The sequence below is a fragment of the Pseudoliparis swirei genome, chromosome 12 (genome assembly GCF_029220125.1).
Source record: "Pseudoliparis swirei isolate HS2019 ecotype Mariana Trench chromosome 12, NWPU_hadal_v1, whole genome shotgun sequence".
NCBI lineage: Eukaryota > Metazoa > Chordata > Actinopteri > Perciformes > Liparidae > Pseudoliparis > Pseudoliparis swirei.
This window is the reverse complement of record NC_079399.1, coordinates 4052979-4075722: the sequence shown is the minus strand read 5'-3', so window position 1 is coordinate 4075722 and position 22744 is coordinate 4052979. Positions and strand designations below refer to the sequence as shown.

Here is a 22744-nt window from a genome sequence, read left to right as displayed (position 1 = left end):
TAGTTGAATACAGAGCGCTGTGCAATTTAATATAGAATATATACAATTATGTTCATAAACTTACACTTATATTCTATTTTTAAATAGTTTTTTAATGGATGCCCATTTTAAATATAGGTTTTACAAATCTCATGTACCCCCCTAGAGGGCCTTCACGTACCCATAGAGGACCTTCATGTACCCCTAGAGGGCCTTCACGTACCCATAGAGGACCTTCACGTACCCCTAGAGGACCTTCACGTACCCATAGAGGGCCTTCACGTACCCCTAGAGGACCTTCACGCACTAGAGGGCCTTCACGCACCCTAGAGGGCCTTCATGTACCCTAGAGGACCTTCACCCTTCACGCCCCTGAGGGCCTTCCTAGAGGACCTTCACGTACCCTAGAGGACCTTCACGTACCCTAGAGGACCTTCACGTACCCCTAGAGGGCCTTCACGTACCCCTAGAGGACCTTCACGTACCCTAGAGGACCTTCACGTACCCCTAGAGGACCTTCACGTACCCCTAGAGGACCTTCACGTACCCTAGAGGACCTTCACGTACCCCTAGAGGGCCTTCACGTACCCCTAGAGGACCTTCACGTACCCTAGAGGGCCTTCACGTACCCCTAGAGGGCCTTCACGTACCCTAGAGGGCCTTCACGTACCCCTAGAGGGCCTTCACGTACCCTAGAGGGCCTTCACGTACCCCTAGAGGGCCTTCACGTACCCCTAGAGGACCTTCACGTACCCCTAGAGGGCCTTCACGTACCCTAGAGGACCTTCACGTACCCCTAGAGGGCCTTCACGTACCCCTAGAGGACCTTCACGTACCCCTAGAGGGCCTTCACGTACCCCTAGAGGGCCTTCACGTACCCTAGAGGACCTTCACGTACCCCTAGAGGACCTTCACGTACCCCTAGAGGGCCTTCATGTACCCCTGGAGGACCTTCATGTACCCCTAGAGGACCTTCACGTACCCCTAGAGGGCCTTCACGTACCCCTAGAGGACCTTCATGTACCCCTAGAGGGCCTTCACGTACCCCCTAGAGGGTCTTCACGTACCCCTGGAGGGCCTTCATGTACCCATAGAGGGTCTTCACGTACCCCCTAGAGGGTCTTCACGTACCCCTAGAGGACCTTCATGTACCCCTAGAGGGTCTTCACGTACCCCCTAGAGGGCCTTCACGTACCCCTAGAGGACCTTCATGTACCCCTAGAGGGCCTTCACGTACCCCCTAGAGGGTCTTCACGTACCCCTGGAGGGCCTTCATGTACCATAGAGGGCCTTCACCTACCATAGAGGGCCTTCACGTACCCTAGAGGACCTTCACGTACCCTAGAGGGCCTTCACCTACCATAGAGGGCCTTCACGTACCCCTAGAGGGCCTTCACGTACCCCTAGAGGGCCTTCACGTACCCCTAGAGGACCTTCACGTACCCCTAGAGGACCTTCACGTACCATAGAGGGCCTTCACCTACCATAGAGGGCCTTCACGTACCCTAGAGGGTCTTCATGTACCCCTAGAGGACCTTCACATACCCTAGAGGCCTTCACATGCCCCTAGAGGGCCTTCACATACCCCTAGAGGGCCTTCACGCACCCAGAGGGCCTTCACATACCTCTAGAGGGCCATCACGCCCCTAGAGGGCCTTCACATACCCTAGAGGGCCTTCACACCCCTAGAGGGCCTTCACATACCCCTAGAGGGCCTTCACGTACCCCCTAGAGGACCTTCACATATCCCCCTAGAGGACCTTCACATACCCCTAGAGGGCCTTCACGTACCCCTAGAGGGCCTTCACGTACCCTAGAGGCCTTCACGCACCCTAGAGGGCCTTCACGTACCCATAGAGGGCCTTCACGTACCCATAGAGGGTCTTCACATACCCCTAGAGGGCCTTCACATACCCCTAGAGGGCCTTCACGTACCCATAGAGGGTCTTCACGTACCCCTAGAGGACCTTCACATACCCCTAGAGGGCCTTCACGTACCCATAGAGGGCCTTCACATACTAGAGGGCCTTCACGTACCCCTAGAGGACCTTCACATACCCCTAGAGGGCCTTCATGTACCCCTAGAGGGCCTTCACGTACCCATAGAGAGCCTTCACGTACCCTGCCTTCACGTACCCATAGAGGGTCTTCATGTACCCCTAGAGGACCTTCACATACCCCTAGGGGTGCACTTTCCCCCATTTGAGAACCACTAACAGGTCCAGGATGTCTTCTTCTTGTGATTTGACGGAACAATATGTCCCTCTTCTTTCAGATCACTTTCTGGGACATGCTCAGTGAAGATCTCTGGAGGATGTCATGTGTTCCTCTCGTCTGGTTTATAAGACGGACGGTCGGTCTGCGGCCACAACATATCTATGACATCACTGACATGGAATCTTGTAATAATAATAAAAACAACCACAGTTACCAGCCAGTGACTCATAGTCACATTTGACTTATGACCTCCCTCGTTATTCACAGCGTTTCCACGATAGAAACAGCCTTGTCTAAAAGAAAGTCAAAAAAAATACCATTTCAATGTCAATGATCCTGAATGTTTCCCGTTCTCTGGATCTCTGATAGAATGACCTTGTGGTTGTTTCACCGCTGAAGGAAAATACAAGAATATTTGTCAAGGAAAACATAATATTTTCCAGGACATTTGACTTTTTCCTCTAATTTTCCGTGTTTTTTGTGTGAACATTGGTGAACTTGTCTTCCGTGTTTTCCAGGATAACACATTTCAAACTGCTTCGTAATGTCTCTCCGCAGGTGAATGCTTAAAGTGTTTGTGAATATCGCCGTGACGATAGAGACCACAATAATTTCCCATTAAATTAAATATTGAAAGAGTACGAAATTAGAAATAGAAATTGATCCAGTCATCAGATGCTAAAGTCTATGATTGAAACATTGCATTATAATGGCGTTATCGGAATTACCCACAATGCATTGCAATGTGCTGTTAAACCCAGGGGGGTAGCCAGTGGAAGCAAACATTTTAAAAAAGGTAAACAAAGAGTACGTCACATGATGTGTGTTGTATTCCATGTCCTCGGAAACTTTAAGGATTAGAGATGGAACCTTAAAAGAAGAAAAATATTCTATTATATTATACATATATATATTTAGAAATTGTTAGTAAAATTTTTCTATTTTATTATTTGTGAAACGGATTGACATTGGGGCATATTGGGGGTAGTCAAAAATTTATCTTCAAAATCCCATTCAATTTGGTGTTTGTCAGTTTTAGTAGCTGATGGAATTTCAAAAACTTGAAATTCGGCAAAAAAAAATTGCCTCGCAACCCACTTGAATTTTCTGGGAAGCGCTCACCCAGTTTTATGCCAAAATTTTTAGTTTTGATTTTCCGCCCACCATCTTGTGACTAACACACATTTCTCAGGGACCCTAAGCTCCGCTTTTTACTAAAGCTTCCTCATATTTTTTCTGTGAAACATCTTAGAGATTATTATGACATCACAGATATCATCTCCATCAAATCAGTATTCCTATTAATGATTGTGTTTTTCATCTTAGTTTATTATATCATCTTTTTCAAAGATTATTTTCAAACGAACTATACAAGGTTATGAAAATAATGGAAAAAATAGGCATCAATCAGAATAACTTCGATTTAATTAAAGAAACAGACGATCAGATATGTGCAGAAGGAGGAATAAATATTCATGTTTTTAAGCAATTTTATCCGAACCGGTTCTCTTAACCATGCTGGCACCAAAAGTTATTCACCAAAATTGGCTTTTTCTCATTTTCGAGAATTTTGGCCACTTTTGGAATTTCGTTTATTTTTATTTCCCACTTTACGCCTTTAAAAATAAAAATTTTTTTTATCCAATAATTTTACTTTTAAAACTATTACTGAAAAAAACGGACTGTGAAAACGTAATTTTTTGTGCTTTTTTTTGTGCAAAGCCTTTTTACGTTAAAATTTACTTGTTATGTAAAAACTATTGGAACATCGCACCATCAATGTTCCTAAAATAAAATAACCACACTTTGAACATTCACAAAATTCCCAGTAAGAAGAAGCACCAAAACACCGAGAACACACTCATTGAATACCAAAATAAGTACATTAAATCCTGACCATAAATTCACCCTCCTAGACGTTGAGTCTTTACAGCTTTTTTTTAAAGCTCAGTTCTATATGTTGCTCTGAGACACGGAGGGACAGCTTCACATGCAGGTTGACAAGGTAGTTTTTTTTTTTCACTTTTTTTTTTTTGACGTTTCCTTTACATGACCCATTCTCTACTTCACGAGGGAATTATTTAGAATGGAATAAGAACTCTCTTAGGAGCACCTACTACTCTCCCTCTCTCCTCTTCTCTCTTTTCTCTCTTCTCTTTGTCTAGCCCTCTCTTCTCTCTCCTTCTCTCTCTCTCTTTCTCTCTCCTCTCTCTCTTCTCTCTCCTCTCTCTCTTCTCTCTCTCTCTCTCCTCTCCTCTCTCTCCTCTCTCTGCCCTCCTCTCTATCCTCACTGCTCACGTGCCTCGCTACGCTGCTAATGCCTCAAACAACCATTTTTTATTAGACAACCTGATATAGTGGTCCCATCAACCAAGGTCTGCCCCCACATTTGGCCCGGCCTCCTGGCCCTCACTCCCAGAGGCATTCTTTCTCTCTTTCTCTTTTTTCTCTCTTCTCTCTCTCTCTCTTCTTCTCTCTCTCTCTCTCTCCTCTCTCTCTTTTTCTCTCTCTTCTTCTCTCTCTCTCTCTCTCTCTCTCTCTCTCTCTCTCTTCTCTCTTCCATGACGTGGTCTATACTTCACGTAGGGACACAACGGGACACACATATACCCATGGAAGCTAATCAGTCCTACAACCACCTTTGACGCCCCCAAATTCTCCTTTAGTCCGACTCTCTCTTTTCTTTCTCTCTCTTCTTTTTCTCTCTCTTTCTCTCTCTCTCTCTCTCTCTCTCTCTCTCTCTCTCTCTCTCTCTCTCTCTCTCTCTCTCTCTCTCTCCTCTCTCTCTCTCTCTCCTCCTCTCTCTCTCTCTACCTCCTCTCTTTGGTCTGATGTCTGGATATTTGCCCTCTTCACGTCATTTTCAAATGCTATATATGATAGAGATAGCAGGGTAGTGGTCCTCAAACCAAGGCCACGCTCACACCCCTCAGCCCGCCTCTGAACAATGAGAGGCATCATGATTTCACCAAATCAGTCTGGCCACGAATAGCCAGGAAGTTCATGGTTCTCTCTCTCTCTCTCCTCTCTCTCTCTCTCTCTCATGACGGGTCTATACACATGGAGGGGATGCATGATGAATATGGTCCAGTTGTTATATGTACCTAGTGGCTGACTGAACTGAACTGAATCCGCCTAAACTTGTCGTGCTTGTATAAGTCACGGGCCGAGTCGAGTCTCGACCGCGCGCCGGGTCCGTCTCGGCGGCTCCCCCGACAGGCGTGGGTGAGCGAGGACCCGTTCGACGCTGCTTGCAGCTTTAATTATTCATTTTGTCATTGAAGCGGTTTTGACACACAAAAAAAGAAATAGATCATTTGAAATAACCTCTCATCTCGTGATGGAGGAGCCAGGAAGTCTTGTTCCATCATTTTAAGCTTCTCACACTCAGGTAACGTCAGGTGACGTCAGGAAGTCCCTGAGGGTTCAGGGTTTAAGGCCTAAGGGGGTCTCGGGGGGTCTGGGGGGGCTTGGGATGGGGGCCCGTCTGCATTTCGCTCCAGTACTAAAGTTACTTTGTGATCTTACCACGACACTCCAGGGGGGGGCAGGCTTCACACATGGGCTCCAGAAGAAAAGTCCACAGCATGAACACGCCTACATATTATAATCTACAATTTTACTCTGTGATAGTAGGAGTTAAGGTTGTATAATTGCAAGTGATTCATCTTGGTTTCCTGACTGGACAGGGTGTGGGCTGATTCATCTGAGGTAAACTATTATTCATGATGTCGTGGGAACTGTCTGTAAACAGGCCTGATATACAGTTACACAACAACTAAAGCCCCTGGAAATGATCCTCTTCCAATCCCTCTTTTCTTCTCTTTCCTGCAGTCAGTTCAACATTTAGAGAGCAGGATTCACTCACGATGACTTTAATGGTGGTGCACTGCCCTTTTAGAAGTTATGTAACTTGCTGCATGGCAGCTCCTTCAGGTGTAACACCTGACCTGCATCCACTGGGGTGTATTCATTTTCATGTCAGTTTATTTTGTATAGCCCAATATCACAAATAAAAAATGTTCCTCCTAATATAATATTTACATTTATATATATATATGAATATTATATCATGAGGCAAATTTATATCATGAGGCACATTTATAATATATTATTAATAATAATATAATATATTTTTAATATAATATATAATAATATATTATATCATATATTATATATAATATATCATATATAAATAATATATATTATAATAAATATATAATATATGAATATATATATATATATATCTGTAAATATTATATCATTGGAAATTGACAAAAAAGGAGGGAGGAAAAAGTGTAATAAATTAAATAGAAAATGCAATAATAAAAATTAATTCTGGATATGCTAAACATGTTCTATTGCAGTCTTGAAAAAAATGTTTTACATTTTATTAAAAATAGTGGCATTTATCAAAAGCTAGTTATAAATAAATGAATATTTGTCTCTAGAAATTCTAAATAGACACCCTGAAGACATGTGGTTTTACATCTGCAATATGCAAATATACATCATTATAATCCAAAACTTGTGTTAAAATTGTTTAAAAAGTGAGCTACTCGTAGTTGGGTTCTGTATTGCACGTGCTCGTGTCGGCTCGCTCGTTGTTTGGGTCCGTCGTGTAGAGTCGGCTCGCACGCGCCACTTGAATACTAGAACCGGAAGTAACCCTGCAGACCCAGGTCTCATTATTCAAATCTCCAAAACATGAGGAGTCGCGTGAACGCCGGGGCTGTAGGGTCAACTCCACCTTTGCTCCGGTCCGCTGAGCCTGGACGCAACGCCCCCCCCCCCCTTCCTCCTCCTCCTCCTCCTCCTCCTTACCTGTCTCTGGGCACGGGGCGTGTCTCCTCTCCCGGAGGTGCCTCATTCCTGGTTCATTCCTCCTCACAAGAAACATTTCTAGGAATAAGCTCAGCGGCAGGAAAAACTTCGTGAATTAAAGGTAAATCAAGAAGAGAAAACACACACACACACGCACACACACACACACACACACGGCCTATGATTGGGTCCAGTTGGGACTCGTGTGTCTGTGTGTGTGTGTGTGTGTGCGTGTGTGTGTGTGTGTGTGAGTGTGTGTGTCAGGCCTGAACATAAGTTAATGGTTAATTTGTAGGACTTTATTGTGCTATCATTGCTGCGCCGCCACTCTATTGTAATCTGAGAATACCCAAATTTAAAAGTTACATTTATGTAAGGATTCTAGGACATAGTAGTCTCTATGTGTGTGTGTGTGTGTGTGTGTGTGTGTGTGTGTGTGTGTGTGTGTGTGTGTGTGTGTGTGTGTGTGTGAGTGTGAGTGTTTGCAACGCTGCATTCCTCCAGTTGTTTTCCAGTACTATAATATAAAGGCTCTTACGATGCAGTTTATTTTGAAAATCAAACATCTGTTCATGAAAAAAAAAAAGCAAATTAAACACAACGATGTGATGAAATTTCCTTAAACTTCCATGTTGTTGTTGCGTTTTTGAAAAGGCCCAAATGAGATCACATAGGTGCCCTTTATTGAGCCCGTGTAACACCGCGGTGGTGGATTGGTCCCAACAGGCCTCCCTCCCGTTAACGGCTCCTCTCCCCTGGAGCTGCACCGGGAGAGAGATCCTTAAACTCCGCCTCCCGGCTACACACTTTTACACCGTCACATTCTACATCTCCACCCGAGACAATCAAAGAGGTATTTATATTGATAGCCATAGGTCTAGAAGTGTGTGTGTGTGTGTGTGTGTGTGTGTGTGAGTTGGCATCTCTTTGTTCGAGGGGGGAGATCACGGTGCAGCGTCAGGGGGGAAATTGTTGTTTTGCACTGGTCTTCCTCTCCTGCAGCGGATTCGTGTCCGTACTCGTCACACATTCCACAGCTGTGCCCTCCCTGCTCCTCCTCCTCCTCCTCCTCCTCCTCTTCTTCCTCCTCCTCCCCTTTCCTATACCTGCCCGCTGTCTTTCATCCATTCACCTGCTGTGTTCACCGTGTCCTGTGGTCACACCGGCCTGTACATCTGCCCGATTCCTGATGTCTTATTCATCAGTTCATCTGCTGAGAGAGAGGGGGGGGGGGGGCTGCATGAAAAACACTGCAGAAGAAGAATGGTTTAAATCAGTTCCTTTCATCCGTGTTTGTTAAGATCATTTGTGATGTTCCCACAGGAAGTTGAGAAACACTCATCCCTCTGACTCATGCTTTCTTCATCCCAGATGTTTCCTAATCCTCCAATCAGAATCAAGATCCCCCCTCCGCCCTCGTGATTCCTTAACACTCGATCAGCGTTGCCTAAAAAGCCAAGTGCACCCTCTTTTTAATCTCTCTCTCTCTCTTCAGGACGGCGGCCATGATCACAGCCGCAGAGTACGGGGAGACGTCGTGGGAGCTGTCGGTGCAGGTGGATCAGAAGGATGGAGACGAGTCCATGAAGTTCAAGCTGAGGGTGAAGGGGGACCTGCACATCGGAGGCCTCATGCTGAAGCTGGTGGAGAAGATCAGTAAGTCCGGCACACACTCCCCCCCCCCCCCCCCTGCTGCCGCAACACGTCTGTTAGTGGAGCCGCACCCTTGTTTGCCCTGCATTTCTCTCCCATTGTTTGGCCCACAATGCATTTGGCTTGCGTGGCCTCAGGGGCCAAAGTTCAGCCTGATATCTCTTTACTCCAGAGGAGCGCCGCGGTGTGACGGCAGCGTTCAGCCAGGCGGCTTCACCGGCACCAGACACAAGAGCTGACTCAGCAGCTCGTCACCGACCGGGGAGGAGTTAGGCCGATGCACCAAAACACCCAAAACAGATTAGCACCTGAATGGCACGAATTTATATTACTTATGGTATTACTAATGGTATTACTTATGGTATTACTTATATTACTTATGTTATTACTTATGGTATTACTTATAGTATTACTAATGGTATTACTTATATTACTTATGGTATTACTTATGATATTACTTATATTACTTATGTTATTACTTATGGTATTACTTATAGTCTTACTTATAGTATTACTTATGGTATTACTTATAATATTACTTATGTTATTTCTTATGGTATTCTTATAATATTACTTATGTTATTACTTATGGTATTACTTATAGTATTACGTATAGTATTACTTATGGTATTACTAATGGTATTACTTACGTTATTACTTATGGTATTACTTCTAGTATTACTTATAGTATTACTTATGATATTACTTATATTACTTATGTTTGTACTTATTGTATTACTTATATTAACTATATTACTATTTGTAGTATTACTTATAGTATTAGTTATGGTATTACTTATGGTATTACTTATATTACTTATGGTATTACTTATATTATTTATGTCATTACTTTTGGTATTTTTGTAGTTTGGCTTTCTTAAAGAAACGTTACTTTCTTGATTCTTGTAGTTCTGAGTTTTTACTCGTGGTTAAATGCACTTATATAACTGTAAAGTAATGTAATGTAATGTAACAGGTTGTCAGGTATAGACTCATACAAAGCTCACAGGAAGTGTTGGTGATGGAGATATGAAGCCAAAGCTCCACCTCAAGAACCCTTTTTAAACTTGAGATATGCTAAATATATACATATATATATTGTGGTAACACGCCTGACGTCATCAGAGGCTCCTCAGGACTGGTCCGACCACGCCCTGTGGTGGGAGCAGAGGAAGTGCTGGCTCCTCAAGACCCACTGGACCATGGACAAGTATGGAATTCAGGTAACGTGATTGAATCAGTAAAAAAAATATTATAATAAAGCTGTCATTTGATATTTTAGAATGTCATTATGTTGATGTTGAAAAACTATTTGAATGCCTGAGTGGCGTAGAAGATTCAAAGCCATAAGCAATCATTCAAGCATGTTGTTTGCAACTTCTTGGGGCAGTAAAGAGCCATCATTGGTTTTATTATTATCTTTATTTAAAAACATAAATGTCCCCATTTGATACTCTGTACCAGATTGTAGCTAAACAGCTACTTTGCATCTGTAGTCCCTTGACAGACCCTAACCCTCCAAAAGTTTGGGGTCACCCAGACAATTTTATGTTTTCCATGAAAACTCAAACTTGTATTTATCAAATTAATTGCTAAATGAATAGAAAATATAGTCGAGACATTGTTGAGGTTAGAATTAATGATTTTTATTGTAAATATTAATGTTGTTCTTCTTGTGGCTCAAAGGAAGGCCAGTTGTATAGCTTCTCTCACCAGCATAACTGTTTTCAGCTGCGCTCACATAAAAAGGGTTTTCAAGGGTTTTCTACCCCTCCGTTAGTCTTCCAAGGCGATGACACAATGTAAATTAAACACCAGAGAATAGTCATTTACCACATTAACTATGTAGAGAGTGTTTATGATTCATTTAATGTTTTCTTCATTAAAAAAACAGTGCTTTGAAAAATAAGGACATTTCTAAGTGACCCCACACTTTTGAACGGTAGTGTACATCTATACAACTTTCTGCGAATACGTTTATGCATTTTGACAGGTGTTTCCCAAATGTCCCCCCGCAGGCGGACGCCACGCTGCGCTACACGCCGCAGCACAAGCCGCTGCTGCTGCAGCTGCCCAACATGAAGACCATCAAGATGACCATCAGCTTCTCCAGCGTGGTCTTCAAGGCCGTGGCGGAGATCTGCCTGATGCTCAGTGAGTCTCCTGCCTTCATCTCCGGGTCCTGCAGCATGACCCTTGATCTAAAAATGAAAGACTCACCACCTTGTCTTGCTTCCTCCTTCCTTCCTCCTTCCTTCCTCATCCCCTCAGACATCAGAAGATCAGAGGAACTGTCCCTGCTGAAGCCGCCCGACGACCCCTCCAAGAAGAAGAAGAAGAAAGAGAAGAACTCGGCACAGGAGGACATCTGGGACATTGATCTGTTTCGCGGGGGGCCGGGGGGCACAGGTACTAGAACTATCCCTGGAACGACTCAGGCCAACACTCGGAATATTATTAGAATGTTTTAATAGTTTATATTCTCAGCCCGTGTCATTCTGTCATAGGAAAAGTATCATTTTGACTCTGGCATGCCTGGTTAGGTTGATCAGCTTATTACAACGTGTAAAATGTCTTATTGAAGTTAAAGGTATCGCTTTAAAAAATAGATTTAGCTCCCAAAAGACTCACTAAGGGTCCGTAGCCCCCTAACCCACAACTAACCCACTAACTATTCCTAACCCTAACCCACTAGCCATTCCAAACCCACTAACCATTCCTAACCCACTAATCAGTCCTAATCCTAACCCACACACTATTCCTAACCCACCACTAACCCACTTACTATTCCTAACCCTAACCCACCAACCATTCCAAACCCTAACCCACTAACTATTCCTAACCGTAACCCACTAACTATTCCTAACCCTCTAACCATACCTAACCCACTAAACATTCCTAACCCTAGCCCACTAACCATTCCTAACCCTAAACCATTAACCATTCCAAACCCACTAACCATTCCTAACCCAATAACCAATTACAGATTGTAAAGCACTCTGAGACCAATTTGAAATTTGTGAAAATGGGCTATACAAATAAACTGAATTGAATTATATCAACCCACGAACCATTCCTAACCCACTGACCCATTAGCCCTAATCCTAATATTTAAGGGTCCCCTAGCTCAGGAGGTTGACGAGCTCCTTTCCTGCAAAAATCCGTTCTGCCAAAAAGTCGGAGAGAAGGATTTTAATAACGTGAAATCTGAGACATTCAGATTAACTTTCAGGCCCCAGAAGCGACAGCGTCTTTTATTTCTCCGAGTTATTTCGACCTCACTTCCCATCAGTGAGATGTGAAAGAATTGTTCAGTAAGCCGCCGAGTTCTTTCACACCGACCTAAATATCACTCTTATTAAAATTAAGACCGCTGATCCCCGGCCCGTTCAATGTCGGTAGCTCCCGTTCTTCATTCCCTCGTTTTTTAAAGACCCTCTCGACTTTCCGTCCAACTTTTATTCTTCCTTCGAAAATGTTCCTCAATGCGAGTTGATCTTGCATCTTTAAAATACGCTACGTTCCTATTAAATCATGCATCTTTAAAATACGCTACGTTCCTATTGAATCATGCATCGACTCCGTTGTCCTCCTCGAACCAGGCCCCATGTACAGCAAGACCATGACGGCCACCTACGACCCGGAGAACGGGATGCCAATGTCGGCCACCAGCCTGTGGTTCGGAGACAACCCTCTGGCCGAGTCGCAGCCCAACCTGCCGCCCGGCGAGCTGGCCAAGATGTACCAGCCGCTGTCGCCGGTGGACAAAGCCATCAACAGCGCAGGGTAGAGGAGGAGAAGAAGTCTCTTTATGCATTCACAGTGGTTCTGATGCTCCCCCACGTCTCTCCTCACCGGGATTTTTTGATTCCAAGGTGGTTGGACTCGTCCCGTTCCCTCATGGAACAAGACATTCTGAATGAAGAGAAGCTGCTGCTGCGCTTCAAGTACAATGTCTTCTTTGACCTCAATCCCAAAGTAAGAGAGACAAGAACAAAAGAAGAAACATTTAACTGGATTTGAAGGGTTGTTTTTATATTACATTTAATTTGTTTTAAAGTACGACGCCGTCAGAATAACCCAGCTGTATGAACAAGCTCGCTGGTCCATCCTGCTGGAGGAGATCGACTGCACGGAGGAGGAGATGCTGATGTTCGCCTCATTACAGGTGAGGAACGTGCAGCGTCGGAAATACACCAGGGCAAAACTAAGAAATATAATGTTGCCCCTGATGTCACTAAAGGGGCAAAATTACCCAATAATTTCCTCTAATAGTTGTGATAATTTAATAGCATTTTGTTTTTGTTTTTTGTTGTGTGTGTCATATCTGTACTTCCTGTACTGGGTAGGTACACACACAAACAAATCAATAAATATAATTTGTTATTATAAAAAAATAAGTTGGAATTGTTAATAGTTGGTTAAAAAATTCTAACAATAAATAACTACAAATAAATAACAGTACATTTAAATATAATTGTCTGATTTATGTCTTTTTTGCTTTAAAAAAAGAATCTCAGAAAACACATCTGTAGACTACTGCCTAATAGTGTTATTATTACCTACTAGTCTTATTATTGCCTAATAGTCTTACTATTGCCTAATAGTCTTTATTATTGCAATTTTTTAAAACAATTGCTCATATACTGGAAGCCTAATATAAGTATATTTATTATTTTTAAATAAAAGGTTAAATGTTATTTTCACAAGATTCAAAAAGTGCCCCAATTTATTTTTAAATTCCCCTGGATGAGGTCAGTGGGGACAGAAATTGCCCCCTAAAAAATATGGAAATTCCCTACCATGGTAACGTGGCCATTGTGGACATGAAAGGGACGTACGGGTTCTGTGGGTGAAAGTAGAGTCACTTGCATGCAGAAAAAAAAAAATGATATACACTTTGAACTAAACTATAGTGTACGGCGCACCTGGTTGAACGTGGCTTGTGATTGGCCCGCTGGCACTGTGGCCTGAATCAGCTGTATGGACACAGTCTATGTACACAGTCTTGGAGCTCTGGTTAGTATCTGTCCAAGTGAGACGCTTTTTGGTGTCTACATCCATGAGAGGAACATCAAAAATCCTCATTCTCACAAAAACACCCACAGAAATATAAATAAATAGTCCTCTTCATTGACAGTCATATATAATATACTGCACATGTGTGTGTATATGTACACATGCATCATGAGAAATGGGCACCCTTGCCTTTTGAGTTTGCCCCGCGCCTGCTGCTGCCTGAGCCGCGGAAGGTGGTGTCCCCCGGGTCCCGGATCAAAAATCAATCGCTACCCCCACTTGCCGCCCCGCCTATGGAGCAATCTTCTTTTTCACTTTTATTTTATTGCATATTGAAACCCGAGAAAAAAAACTTGGGAGCTTTGGAGCATTGGAATTCCGCCTTGGTTCAACACAATTTCAAAGGTAATGAGCTTTTTTTTTTGGCCTAAATGTTGTGTAATGTATTTCAACCTGCTAGCTAGCAGATTTCTACCTGCTAAGCTAAATCTGGTTAAAAAACATTAGTAACAAAGTAAGATTAATTACTGAGCACTTGACGTTGAGACTGGTTGACTTCCAGGTTCAAAAAAGCAGCTCCAAACTATTACACCCCAGTGTCAACTGTCATGATGTGTGTCATTCATTTTTTTTTTTGTTTTTTGGACCAAGACCCCAAGGACCTCCTCTGCTGCCAGGGCTCTGGGAGCATCGAATTTAAGAAAAGTGCTGCTGCATCAGACCCCACTGTGGCCACAGAGAGAGACACGGAGTTCAAGTAATTTGCAATATTCATGTTTTACAGCTCACTCAGCCAGCCAACCCCAAACCAGGGTGAGGTCAATGAAAATTTTGACCCCTCACGCACACCTTTAGGGATGTGGCCAGTAGAGTGGGGATATTTTAAAAGTGTGTTGACACACACATTTTCATGTTCTCATCACTGTGTATGTGATCGTGATGGAAGTGTATTGAACTTGGCATCTTGATTTAACTAGTCTGATAATTAAATGGGTGTAAATTACAGATCCGACATGTTAGGCATGTGATTAAGGCAAATACTACAGCTTCATATGGTTTATTCCAGTAGAGTGTTACATTAATGAAACCCCAACTTACATTAATTATTTTTTAATGTATAGTCAGAGGACACACACATGATGGCAGTGTGGGACAAAGAAAAAAACTGGGGAAGACTTACGGGTGGGTTCGCTGTCTCGCCGCGCTTAAATGCCCCCGTCGTGATGGTTCCTATAACCCAAAACTGTGATGGGGCTGGGGAAACTCAGCACTGTTACTACCACACTACCACTAAAAATATAAAAGTAACAAGAAGTAACAAATTTTGCTATAGGAGATGAACTAGTGTTGTAGTACTCGAGTCCAGATGGCAAGATAAAAATAACTTACCACACCTTGACACACTGCAGGCCTTTCGCTTCCGTCCTACTGTATAACTTACTACCTTCCTGTGCCATTTTTTTCATGAACTGAGAGAAAGGCAATATGAGTGTGATTGTTATATATGATGCAATAAAAAAAAATGGCAGATTTATTCAATAGGCCTATCTGTATGAGGAGTTAACTAAGGGATATCAGTCTACAGTCAACCAGTCTCAACATCAAGTGCCTGCCTCAAAAAGCCAATTGGCTGCCTGCCTGCTAACCAGTGTTAGTAAGCAGCCTGGGGGTCAGCCCCTCTTAATGTCCGTCTAGATGCCTTACAGGTATCTAAAACCAACTGAGTAACCTGTATACCAACGACTAGGCAGCCTGGCAGTCAACACTACCTATGATGCCTTATCAAAGCAGCCTGGAAGTCAACCAGTCTCAACGTCAAGTGCATCTATCTGCGCAGGTTGGTTGAAAACATTTACACAACATTTAGCCGCCCAAAAATAGCTACGTACTTTGAAATTGTTGAACCAATGCGCCCAAGCAAGTGAGTTTGGCTTGTTCCAAATGCTGGTTTCAATAAATATGCAGCTCGCAAAAAAGTGATGAATATGCGCCGCGCTCCAAGTGGGGGTAGCGCATTGATTGGCGAGAAATGGAGTGTGGGGGAGGGGGGACCTTTATGTGTGGACACACACACAAGCTGATAATTTGAGAGAAGCATGTTACCACACTCTAGAGGCCATATCAGTAAAAACAAAGTGAGGACCGGCCTAAATGTCCTCACTTTGCATATCGGTCCTCACTCCAAAGGTTAAAAACCCTCGACGGTCCCCAGTGTGATGCCAGTACAACCACACACACACACACACACACACACGCAGTTTTCTCACTGTTTTGGTCTTGAGTCTTTTTTCGGAGGCGGAGGCCGATCTGCACCAACCTGCAAAGTAGAAAAAAAGCTTTCAATTTGACTTCACTTTCAGTATCACATCTGTAAGCTGACCATGTCGAGTGAACCGCTGGACCACTCCAACGAGCCGGAAATAGATGAAGTCGAGGCCGCCCTGTCCAACTTGGAGGTGACGCTTGAGGGCGGACTGACCGACAGAATTCTGGTAAACACATATATATATATTTTTTTTTTAATGGGTCTACTCTGGGATGGATGGTGACCGTAATTTGGTTACAGCAGAACACCTGTTTTTTTTCTTTTGGAGCAGGAGTGATGGGTACAGGGCCTCCGATTGAGTGCATGTCTTAACACGGTGATGTCAGGAGGATAATTGACAGTTGTTTGTCCCGCCCCCAGGAAGACATTACAGACATTCCAGAGCTGGCAGATTCCCTCCGGCTGTTTAGGTAAACCCTCCTTTTTGTTCCTATTAAAATGAAGAAGCCTTCATGAATAACTGGAGTGAAATCCCTCCATTAGAAATTGATTTTTTGCTGTCCTATAAACCTTGGAGTGCATTTAAATCTGTCTAATTTATAGTGCCTCGCAGCCATACAGTTTGACTCATACGACAGGTGTGAAATATTGTCGATACACATGTATTGTGTGTATTTATGCTTCTTCTGTTATTCACTCATCTCATAATGCCTTATAGCAGTGGCTCTCAAGTGGGGGGAAGTGCACCCCTGGGGGTACGTGAAGGTACTCCAGGGGGTACGGGAGATTTGTAAAACATATTTAAAATAAGCATCCATTAAAAAAATAATTTGAAAATAAAATATAAGTGTAAGTTTAAAAAGAGAATTGCACGGGAGATTTGTAAAACATATATTTACAATTAGCACCCAGTAAAAAAAAATTTAAATAGAATATAAGTGTAAGTTCATAAAGAGAATTTTATATATTATATATTAAATCATCTGATGGCACAGCGCTGTGTATTTAACCAAAAATGGCTAGTTAGGGGGCACTTGGCTGAAACAATTTTTCACAGGGGGTACATCACTGAAAAAAGGTTGAGAACCACTGACCTATAGGTTGTCTGATAATTTATTAAAGGAAACCGCTCACTGCTCCGAGAATAAATAATTGTTATGCCATTTCCCTTCGAAGGCATCAAGGTCGTAACGTTCATTGCAGCCAAAAAAAAGCCCAAATACTGATTTCTTTGCATTCCCCCGCAGGCCCAAACGACTCACGCTGCGGCCGTACAAAGAGTACTGGTTCGTGTTCAAGGACACCACCATCTCCTACTACAAGAGCAAGGAGACCTCCAGCGGAGAACCCGTGGAGCAGTTCCACCTGCGAGGTCAGTGGGAACGCCGATGTGGAAGGAAATGTTTATAAAAATGCAAAGTTATCTTTATTGTCAATTTTCCAATGTTGGCCATACAGAAAATACTACGTATTCTAGAATACGTTTGTTTCTTTCGTCCGACATGAAGTGAAATAATAGCAATAAAGTGTTGAAGTAATAAATAAAGTGAACAGTCGACAACAACAAAGAACATTTAGACAACATACATTTCAGTATCAATGTCCCAAAATGACCCTTCACGCTCACGACCATCCTCCTCTTCCTCCTCCTCCTCGTCCTCCTCAGGCTGCGAGGTCATTCCCGACGTCAACGTCACGGAGAAGAAGTTCGGCATCAAGCTGCTGCTGCCGGTCGCCGACGGGATGAACGAGGTGTACATCCGGTGTGACAACGTAAGGCCCTCTTCCTCTTCCTCTTCTTCTTCTACTTCTTCTTATGATGCATTCTTCTTCTGATGCATTCTTCTTCTTTCTCTTTCTTTCTCTTCTTCTTCTACTTCTTCTTATGATGCATTCTTCCTATCTCCTCCTCCTCTTCGTTCCTCTTCCTCTTTCTCCCCCATCCTCCTTCTTCTTCCTCCTCTTTCTTCTTCCTCTTCTTCTTTCTCACTCCTCCTCTTCCTCTACTTCCTTCTCTTCCTCCTCTTTCTTCTTCTTATTCCTTATTCTTCCTCCTCCTTCCTCTTCTTCCTTCTCTTCTTCCTCCTCTTCCTCCTCTTCCTCATCTTCCTCCTTCCTTTTCCTCCTCCTTCTTCTTTTTCCTCTTCCGCTTTTTACCCCTTTTCTTCATCCTCCTTCTTCTTTCGTCCTCGTCCTCCTTCTTCCTCCTACTTCTTATTCGCTTTAAACGTTTTTTCTCGCGGTGACCAGCGGTTCTGCCCGTGACCCGCGGGCCGGCCCGGTGTCGTTAAGCCGTCTCTAAATGTGCCGCGCAGCAGACGCAGTACGCCAAGTGGAAGGCGGCGTGCATCCTGGCCTCCAAGGGCAAGACGATGGCCTACAGCTCCTACAAGTCCGAAGTGAGGAACATCCAGTCCTTCCTGCAGATGAAGAGTCTGGCGCCCCCTGCTGGCCAGGCGGCTCCCGACCTCGACGCCATGGAGATGAACGCCGAGTGTTTCTTCTCGCCGCGCTACACCAAGAAGCACAAGACCAAGCAGGTCGGTACTCCGGGTGACTGGACCTGCAGCCGCCACAGTTACGCCGTCTTTGTTTCATCACCGTTTTTTAAAATCTAACTCCGGTGATCGTTTTTTCAAAGCTGACGACGCGCATCCTGGAGGCCCATCAGAACATCGCGCGGCTGTCCCTGATGGAGGCCAAGATGCGCTTCATCCAGGCCTGGCAGTCGCTTCCGGAGTTCGGCATCAACTACTACATCGTCAGGTACAGGAGGAGATATTGTGTATATTGTGAAAAGTGAAATTTTTTTTTTTTTTTACTTTATATTTAGATTTTTGTTTTTGTTTCACTGAACAAAAAAATGTGACAAAACATCGTAAATGACAACAACAAAAAGGGAGAGTGAAAGAATTAAAAGTAGAAAATATATATTGAGAGGTCGACTGTGGCTAAGTGGTTTTAAGGTCCGTCTTCCAATCAGGGGGTCGGCGGTTCAATCCCCGCCCGAGTCGATGTGTCCTTGAGCAAGACACTTAACCCTTGTAGCTCCCTGTACCTGTGTCTACAGTGTGTGAATGTAACATGTAAAGTGTCTTTGAGTACCTTAAAAAGCGCTAAATAAATAATTAGTATTATTAAATTAAAAGCTGACGTTTTGATCCAAAGTTAAATGAAATGTAATATAGTAAAGTAAATTAATAGAGGGTCATCAATCGCTCTTTTTGATCCATTCTGTTCAGGTCAGCTGAGAACATTACTCATCTTTTCCCTGCATACAGTCCATTTTCCCCGGCGTTGCTCATTTGAACCTTAGGAAGAGAGTCAATGTTTCCATAAAGTATATTTCCAGCCACTGTCCCGGGCTTGGAGGGTCACTTTTCATCCAGATCCTTGTGTATAATGGACTTTAAAAGGAGGTAGATGTCCTTCTTTTGAGTTATTAACTTAATGTAGTTTGTGAATTATGATTTCGGTCATTCTTTTATGGCGTTTCAGATTCAAAGGCGGCAAGAAGGATGAGATCCTGGGGATCTCTTACAACCGTCTGATCCGTATGGACATGTCCTCCGGGGTGCCCGTCACCACGTGGAGGTTCGCCAACATGAAGCAGTGGAACGTGAACTGGGAGATAAGACAGGTGAGGGGCCGCCGCGCCATTTATATGCCAAATATTCACTCTTTGTTTCATTGCAGCCATTTGCTAAAATCAAAAAAGTTCATTTTATTTCTCATTAATGTTCACTCAACACCCCATCTTGACAGAAAAAAACAGAAATGTAGAAATGTTTGCACATTTATTAAAAAAGAAAAACTGAAATATCACATGGTCCCAAGTATTCAGACCCCTTTAAATTGTTCACTCTTTGTTTCATTGCAGCCATTTGCTCAAATCAAAAAAGTTCATTTTATTTCTCATTCATGTTCACTCAACACCCCATCTGGACAGAAAAACACAGAAATGTAGACATTTTTGCAAATTTATAAAAATTAAAAAACTGAAATATCACATGGTCCCAAGTATTCAGACCCCATTAAATTGTTCACTCTTTGTTTCATTGCAGCCATTTGCTAAAATCAAAAAGTTCATTTTATTTCTCATTAATGTTCACTCAACACCCCATCTGGACAGAAAAAAACTGAAATTTTTGCAAATTTATTAAAAAAGAAAAACTGAAATATCACATGGTCATAAGTATTCAGACCCCTTTAAATTGTTCACTCTTTGTTTCATTGCAGCCATTTGCTAAAATCAAAAAAGTTCATTTTACTTCTCATTAATGTTCACTCAGCACCCCATCTTGACAGAAAAACACAGAAATGTAGACATTTTTGCAAATTTATAAAAAAAGAAAAACTGAAATATCACACGGTCATAAGTATTCAGACCCTTTGCTGCGACGCTCATATTTAACTCGCACGCTGTCCATTTCTTCTGATCCTCCTGGAGATGGCTCTACTCTGGAGCATTGTTAGGCCTATTTTAGGGGGGCTTCAGTCCCACTCAAATGTTCTTCAGTCCCCCCAAATAATTTGGCATTACTGGCTTTAAAAGTTAGTAGCCTACAGCCGATGAGTTTAGCTCAAAGTAAATGATGCACGGCGTGACCTGTAAGTCCAGGTAGTTACAGAATGTCGGTAGTTGTTAACGTTTGTTTACATGTCTCCATTGAGCGAGATTCGAAATACAACAAATATCTACCGACATCTCTCTATTCTTTGCAAAAATATATATTATTATAATATGTTTTTCCATTGAATGGTATATCTGACACTTAATTAGTTAATCATTATCTCACTGATAGTGTCCAAATGAGCATAAAATATCACTATGACCCTGAAATTCTGTCTCTAACAATGGATATCCGCCCCCCCCCCCCAAAACTGTCATAACTCTCCCCTTGGGGCTTAGCCCCCCCCATACTTTGAATCCTACAAACGCCCCTGGGTCTACTATGCAGCTGTGTTTAAATAACCTGATTGGACTTGATGAGGAGAGGCACACACCTGTCGAAATAAGACCTCACAGTGCATGAGCCAATGAGAATCGTGAGGTCAAAGGAACTGCCCGAATGGCTGCAATGAAACAAAAAGTGAACATTTTAACGGGGTCTGAATACTTTCCGTACCCATTGTATGTGGTTACGACGATGTCTGGTCGGAGGGCGTGAACTCTTCTTCCTCCGTGATTCCAGGTGACCATCGAGTTCGACCAGAACGTGTCGATGGCCTTCTGCTGCTTGAGCTGCGACTGCAAGGTGGTCCACGAGTTCATCGGCGGTTACATCTTCCTGTCCACGAGATCCAAAGACCAGAACGAGACGCTAGACGAAGAACTGTTCCACAAACTAACCGGAGGCCAAGAATGAGGAAAGACGACGATGTCATTGAGTCATTATAAATCCTGCTGTGAACAGTTATAGCCGACTTACCCTGCACTAAAAAAAATAATGGCGATGATGTAAATATGTCAAGATTCTCTCAAAAAACTTGGATGCATTGATATTTGTAGGAATTACCCGTTTTTTTTAAAGAGATGCCCTTATTTTGTAAAAAATCATTAACGTTTTTTTTATTTTGTATTTCACAACTTGTTTAACTTTTTTTCCTTCTTCTTTTTAGAGGTTAAGATATGCCCTTGTTTAAGACAGGAAATAATTTTGTAAAAAAATCATTAAAGGGCGTGTGTTTTTTTTGTATTTCACAACTTCTTCTACATTTTGTTCATTTTATTTGGGGTTATCATGAAGGAATACAAATTCACAAATATGATATTATCTGCTTAAAGAGCAATTATAATAAATTATATTAAATGATAATTATTTTTTTAATTTAATTTAAATCAAGAATTTAATTTAAATCAAGAATTTAATTTAAACTAAGAATTTAATTTTAGAATTTAATTTATTCTTTAATAAATTATATTAAAGAAATGTAATTTCTAAAACTTTTTAAGGCCATTGTGAGCAGTGTGACAAATCGTGCAGTTAATTCTCGCCATTCAGGACTGCAATAACGATATGACGTATAAACCAGCTTTGAGAAACACTCCACGCTTCAGAACATACTTAGTGTGTTTGTCTAAATACGACCAAGTTTATTATAACTTTAATCTGACTCATCGGTGTATCGGCATAGCTGTGTTTTTCTCTCTCGACCGCCTCGCTGCTCCCCTGCTGTACATTAGTGGAGGGCAGGTGGAGCTGGCACAGTGTTTATTAACAGTCATAAAACACCAGATTGTGTGCGCCCCATGGTGGGAAATTAAACGCACCCATCCGAGTGGTGACGTTGGTCTCACATCTGCCATGTTTTCATCCCTATAGTGTAGAAATACAGTTCAGCTGCATCAGTGGGGATAGGTATGGGTTATCAATTTGCTTTAATATAACTTACACATGAAATACAGTTTTAATTCAAGTGTGTCATACAATCTAAAAAATTAAATGTTATAAACGTGACATAACTGAATTATTCCGCATCATCTATTATCCAGTTAGTCAGATAATTATGATTTGTGGAAATATAAATAAATACAATTAATTGAAGTGTAAGACACTATTACATATTCCACATATTGTCATATTAATACTCACATTCCTCGAGGCACCGGTCGAGGAGGTGGAGTAGCAGCCATCTTTGAATCGAGCCTATTAATTAATCCTCAACCAAAATTACACTACACCTCATTTGAAAGCCTTGTTCTTAGTCTTTCACATCCAACCTGGAAAACACTACAGCCAATTCGATTTGTGATTCTGTACCGGCCACCAGGTCCATATTCAG

At 42.5% G+C, this 22744-nt stretch overlaps 1 protein-coding gene across 3 annotated transcripts; it reads left to right on the top strand.

Annotated features, from left to right (window-relative positions):
* Positions 1-7072: 7072 nt before the first annotated feature.
* fermt1 (FERM domain containing kindlin 1) lies at positions 7073-21667 on the top strand. 3 transcript variants are annotated; one of them, XM_056428684.1, is made up of 17 exons: positions 7122-7141; positions 7747-7873; positions 8516-8676; positions 9799-9896; positions 10692-10827; positions 10945-11082; positions 12276-12459; positions 12549-12651; positions 12734-12841; positions 16053-16184; positions 16379-16428; positions 17206-17330; positions 17625-17731; positions 18274-18498; positions 18600-18724; positions 19457-19598; positions 21154-21667. In XM_056428684.1, exons 3-17 carry the CDS (start codon positions 8526-8528, stop codon positions 21325-21327), a joined length of 1998 nt encoding a protein of 665 aa, XP_056284659.1. In that variant the 5' UTR covers positions 7122-7141; positions 7747-7873; positions 8516-8525; the 3' UTR covers positions 21328-21667. The 3 variants fall into 3 exon arrangements, with proteins under 3 accessions (XP_056284660.1, XP_056284659.1, XP_056284658.1); XM_056428685.1 differs by lacking the exon at positions 7747-7873 and having other exon boundaries at positions 7073-7141; XM_056428683.1 differs by lacking the exons at positions 7122-7141; positions 7747-7873 and having other exon boundaries at positions 8461-8676.
* The last annotated feature ends 1077 nt before the right edge of the window (positions 21668-22744 follow it).